Source organism: Lissotriton helveticus, chromosome 9 (genome assembly GCF_964261635.1).
Source record: "Lissotriton helveticus chromosome 9, aLisHel1.1, whole genome shotgun sequence".
Taxonomy (NCBI): Eukaryota; Metazoa; Chordata; class Amphibia; order Caudata; family Salamandridae; genus Lissotriton; species Lissotriton helveticus.
Genome location: NC_136070.1, coordinates 842346423 through 842352422, shown reverse-complemented (window position 1 = coordinate 842352422; position 6000 = coordinate 842346423). Strand labels below are relative to the sequence as shown.

At 39.3% G+C, this 6000-nt stretch overlaps 1 protein-coding gene across 2 annotated transcripts in view; it reads right to left on the bottom strand.

Annotated features, from left to right (window-relative positions):
* Nucleotides 1-644: 644 nt before the first annotated feature.
* ZC3H4 (zinc finger CCCH-type containing 4) overlaps nucleotides 645-6000 on the bottom strand; it is a 121700-nt gene continuing 116344 nt past the window's right edge. For both annotated transcript variants that reach the window (XM_078661016.1, XM_078661015.1), the window contains one exon: nucleotides 645-3247. In XM_078661016.1, coding sequence (XP_078517142.1) covers nucleotides 1761-3247 — 1487 coding nt within the window. In that variant the 3' untranslated portion in view covers nucleotides 645-1760. The remainder of the gene's footprint in view (nucleotides 3248-6000) is intronic.

Genomic DNA, 6000 nt, shown 5'->3' with positions numbered 1-6000 from the left:
ATGAGTAAATTAAATATGGCAATTAGGCATAAGCGAATAATACCAAGTTTTAGGAGAGAGCACAAGCAATTTAGCACTGGTTAGCAGTGGTAAAGTGTGCAAAGTCCTAAGGCCAGCAAAAACGAAGTCAGCAAAACAAGAGGTCTGAAGGCAAAAAGTTTGGGTTAAAACCACTCCAAGGATGCCAGTACAAACACAAGTTAATGCAAAAGTTGGTGCAGGATTATTAACAGACCTTCTACGAGTATTGCCTATAGGAGAGAAGACAAGAAATGAGAGAGGGTGACTTGTGGCATCTGCCTTGGAAGCAGGCTGGTGCCTAGAAGAGGATGCTCACGCTCAACTTTTGCAAAATACAATATCTTTTGCAGAAGCTTTTTTAAACTGATAAGAACTTATGGCGTTAATATATACGAGAACTAAGTTAAGATAAAGTACCCAAGATAAAGGGAAAGTGCACACTTAACCATGCTGGGAAGATGAAATCCCACAGTCAAAGCAAAATCCCATCATTTATATCGGACAGTGCGAGTAGATATCACGTTTATCAGTAATAATCCAGGTTACAATTTCTTTTGTTATTTTTCACCTTTGACAAAAAGATGAAAACAGTTTCTGTTCCTTTACAAACCAAACACTATGAGTACAGTTAACCGGTGTAATCGATCTTATGATTTATTTAGACACTACCTAAAATGAATATTTAAAACCATTTTGATTTTGTGTATACAGTAGTACAAGAGGGGGCACAATATAACCGATTAAGTATGCACATGGAGACCACAAGAATATTTTCACCACATTTTGTCCATGGAAAAATGAACACTTACTTATTTTTTAAAGGGTATGTGGGCTTAGGTACAACTTATGGAAGCATCTTACTAAACGACTTTGAAAGAACTTATTTGTGTGTACAAAATATCGAATTGCCCAATACTTATGCGGAAAGATAGAAGATGGGGAATATAGATTGTCATCTAAAATACTTTTTGGTATACTACATTCTGGTTAAGGAGGCAAATACTGTCTAGGATTTGAAGTGGAAATGGTTACACAAATTAAAGCCTTGTCCAGAGCTCCTCACTAAAAGGAAAACAAACTCCTCAAAATGAAAAGATAAAAAAAGAAAAACTGCATGATTGCAAAATACTACGTTGTGTTTGCATTTTTCATGCGCTTCTGGTCCTGGCCTTAAAGGTAATTTTTATTTTTTATTTAAAACAACCAATACAAATACTTTATCTTATATAAATATGAACACACTCTACCATTCAGCTCTTCTGGCAGCATTATATGCATATACACGGGATCAGACTTCCATGCCATTCAATAAATCACTTTTGACCTTGTCCTGAGAATAGTGTTGAAAGAAGTAGTAGTTAAAGAGATAATCTCTTTAACAAAAACAAAGTGAACCATAAAAAACAACGGAAAAATCAAAAAAAGCACAGTTGCAAACTCACATTCACGAATATTGTGTTTTCTAAGATTGATTTCCGTTACACTTTTCCACAGAAAGGTTCTAAAACAAATGACTGGTAGAAAAAAAACACAGGTTACACTACACAAGGCTGCTTTGATTATTTGTTAAAAACCGATTGTGAAATTATACCTTTACAGCACTGACATGGAACTGTGGTTTTATGTACAAGGAAGATATGGCGGTTAGATAACATGAGCATTAATGAATAAAAAAAAACGGATTACTAAAGCTTTGTGCTGCTATTAAATACAATACACAATGAATCTTCACCAGTACACTACTGGCAAAAGGGGGAAGCTGTGGGGTCAAAGCCTTTAAAAACATCTTTCAAAGAGCCAGCATCCAGTTCACCACTTTCCTGGGCGGGGCTATTCCCAGCATATGGGCTTCCTGGCCCAGGCTTCGTGGTCTGCTTAACCGAGCCATACAGTGAGGATACCGGGAGGTTATGAACTCCTGGCTGACTGGCCTCCTGCGGCAATGCTGCAGTTTTTGGACGGGGTCTGTTATAACTGTTGTATCGGTCCGTTGGAGGTTCGGAAGTGGGTTTGTCAGCTTCAGGAGGCTCAAGTGCGGATTTACGTGTAAAAAGTGGCTCTTTTTGTTTATTCGTACTTTTGTTATTGTCGAGCCCCTTTGATTGAGTACTTGATTCACTAGAAGACTCAGTGCTTTTGTTGTCCGCACTCTGAGCCCTTGGATCATACAAACTAATGCCACTTAAAACACTGCTCTGGCTGTTTCCTTTAGTGAGTCCACCAGCTGTCAGTATCCTTGGATCATAAGGAGCAATAGTAGGCACAATGTCACTGGGCGGAACAAGTAAAAGGGCTGGCGTTGGGATAGGAGGTGGGGTGGGTTCAGCAGGTTTTACAACCCTGGGTGTTGGAATCTCAGAAGCTTTTTGTAACCTGGGATCCGTAAGTCCCTTTCGCATCCGAGGATCACTTGGTTTCTCACTCGGAGGTGGTGGTGGTGGTGGTGGTGGTGTACTTGAAGCTGCATTTACAGTCTTTAATATTCTTGTCAACAATTCAAAGTCTGGGATGCTGCTGTTTGTAGCAGAAGTGTTCGATTCGGGCTGCAGCCCGCTCCGCTGTCTAGGGTCAGAAGGGCCTGTGTTAGCTGGCCGATTAAGACGAGGATCAAGGGCAGGCAAAGTTTGAAGGGCAGAAGGGATTGGGACAAATTCCTGTTTCGGAATAGGCAGTGGTATAAGATCCTCTGGATTCCAAAGAACTGTTCGGGCAAAACTTGGCTTGTTTAAGACTACGTCCTTTTTGATGTGGCTAAACTGCTGTAGTTGAGACCTGGGATCTCTTAAAACTTGGCCCGGCAGTAAATCTAAGGGAATATTGACTGCAATGTCCCTTAATGCTCTTTCTCCTTCTTCCTCTTCAGCCCCCAAAACAGGCTTCTGAGTGGTTGTAATGGACTGGGGTGTTTCCTGCTTTGATGAGGGATTGTGGCGAGCTAGTCTAGGGTCACTGGGACCTGATTCCCCCACACTGGCCACTGTAGAAATTTCAGAATTTCGAGCAAGACGGGGATCTCTGGAGAGGCGGGGATCAGTCGGTCGACTCGCTGCTTGCTGAACTTTCTGAAGTCGAGGATCACTCGAACTCTGGCCAGATACATTGTTTGCTTCTACCAAGGAAGACTGTGTTGGAGGACGGCTTGATTGTTGTCTCAGGGTTTTTAATATGGAAGAAACGCTATTCCCACCTTCATCTTCGTCACTTGAATACCAGTTTCCAGTGTCACCTACAGAATAGAAAGTTTAAAAGATATTGAAATTATTTAGAGAAATCAAAGCCATACTCTATTTCCCCCTTCCATCGAGTATTTAAAACAGTATACCCACATTTTAGTTGACACTGTTTAACATTTAGAAAATAATCACCCTACGCCGTAATGTGATATCCAAAACACGATAAACAGAAAAACTTAATTATTCCATGGTCTATGATTTAACTTCAATTTTTACAGATAATGGTGTTGCTAACTGGTGGACTTTATAAAACAGCCTGCACATACACATAAACATTTACCCAAATTTCCAACATTTTTATTTTTTTTATTTTACATATGGGACTATTTATAGACCATTACATGACCATTTCTGAATAATGGTTGTGCAGTATTAACATTATTTTATGTATAGACTGCTATACAATAGCGTGTCTGGCAGGCATGCCTCTTTTCAAGTGTGACTTGGAAGTGTCTATGAGGGAACCGAATTACAATAAACACATTGCACAACGCAAACCACTTCGAAAGTGAATGCTTAGAATGCAACTAGAAACATACTGGGAGCAGCTGCCAGGGCGATCTCGCCCCAAGGATTTCTGGGAACCATTTGTGCAATGGCTCAGCACTGTAAACATAGATGACCTCTAGTGTTTTTACCGTATGTACTTGCTTTATTCCCGATAATGTGATTTAAAATCCCATAGAATATTATTGTATTACAGTCTGGATGTGTGTAATAACACCTATTGCTCACTGCTATATTATGTCATGTATTATTGCGACTCTTCTGTGCTATCAATGACATGCGTTGAGGCTACTACAAATACATGTAACCCACAGACCACAAGCGCTGTACTGATTGTCTTGTTGAATGTAACTGTTAATTGTTTTACATAGCAAATGCCAATAAAAACAATTTTAAAAAAAGAAAGTGAATACTTTGAAATTGTTTACAAAAGTTGTCACAAAAGGACCCTTCTATTCCAAAACTTGCACTAATAGCCGGCAAACGGTATCTACGAAATACTGCAAAAAATGGAGAGGCAACATCCCACAGGCAGTTTAATGTTTCACAAATAATTCATTAAGTCCAAAGTTAAAGCTTCAGACATCTTGAGAAGATGTTATTAAAATTCAAGTCTTTATTATTCTTCAGATTCTCTTCATAACATACAGCCAAGCAGCCAACATTTTAACAGCATCTTCTCAAGACGTCTGAAGCTTCAATTCTTGAATTATTTGTGAAACGCGAACTGATTGTGGGATGCTGCCTCTCTTTTTGTATGCACACTAACAGAGGAGGGAGAGGTGCTAACCTTCCTTTTTTCCTCCCTAGAAACACATATAACTCACACAGAAGAAAATCAAACAGCCTCACTTCAACATGAGAAGCCCACTAAGGTATAAAAATTGCCCTCACACAGTAGACGGTGTCATGCTTCATGATTGGACGTGCTACAACACTCTGGCATACCAACGCTCAGAGTGGAGCAAAATAAATGTTTTTATATTTTCTTAGGGCCAAAGATTTTTGGTCCTCAGAAAATATATATTTTAAATGTATGCTTCTACATTTGTTGCAGTTGTTCAAGGATTGGCGTGTTGGAGCTGCCGCAGAGAGGGCGGCAACCTGGTAACCAAACTGAAAGAGAATTTATAGATAGTGTGGTGGAGCAGTATTAGATATCCAGTAGGTGTTCACTAAGCAGTATCTGAGGGCATTTCCGCGTTTAGTAGGTGCACCTGGTATAGAACAGAAACAAGAAGGTGTTGATGCAATAAACAAAGTGATCAGACTCTTTAAAAAAAAAAATCATGGGATTGGTTATTATATTTACTTTTTCTGTAAATATATCAATACTGTTGCTTCCTTGATGTGTTACAGCACATTGAATCTACTGCGTGTAGACACCAAAACTGAATCAAGCATTGGAAAAGACAACAGGTCTGGAGTTGGCCACCAGCCTTTTGGCAATTCTTCTTTTGTTCCGTCATGGCTTTTGCAAACCTTTAGTGTTTGGGAAGCTGATAGGCCCTTTTTAATCTATACAAAAACATTTGCTAAAAGAGAAAATGTTGTTTTGATCTCCAAAAAGCCCAAACTGGCATAGAACTTCCTAGCACTGGAGAGAATTACTTTGTGAGTTGTCAAAGGGCAATGGCTGAAGTGGGCTGACACATTGCCCGTTAATGCATGCTGGACCGGATGAAAGAAAAATGTGAATGACCAAACCACAGACTAATGGATGAAGTATGGCTGTTATACACATCATTTTAGTAAAATCAAAAGATCTTGGCTAACACAGATTTAAAAACGGCAATCAGCCACACTTTTGCCTCTGGGAAAGAAAGGAATGAAAGGAAAGAAAGAAAGAAGGCGGCAAAAAGAGGGAGGCAAGGAAGAAAAAGTAAGAAGGCAAGAAAGAGAAAGAAAGAAGGAATGGAAGTAAGAGTAAAGAAAGAAAGGACAAAGGCAATAAATAGAAAGGAAAGATGAAGGCAAGAAAGAAAGACAAAAGAGGAAGGAAAAAGAAAGAATGATTGAAAAAAATCAAAGAAAGAAAAAAGGAAGAAGGAAAGAGGAAGGAAAGAAAGAAAAAAGAAAGGAAAAAAGATAAAGCGAAGGAAAAAGGGAAGAAAGAAGAAAAGACAGACGGGGTTGCAAAGATACAGCACCGTTATGAGCTTACACTTAGAGTTCATGTAAACTCCTAGTTTGGTGTGAAAAAGCAACCACCAGATAAACAAAGGCTACTTCAAAAGGG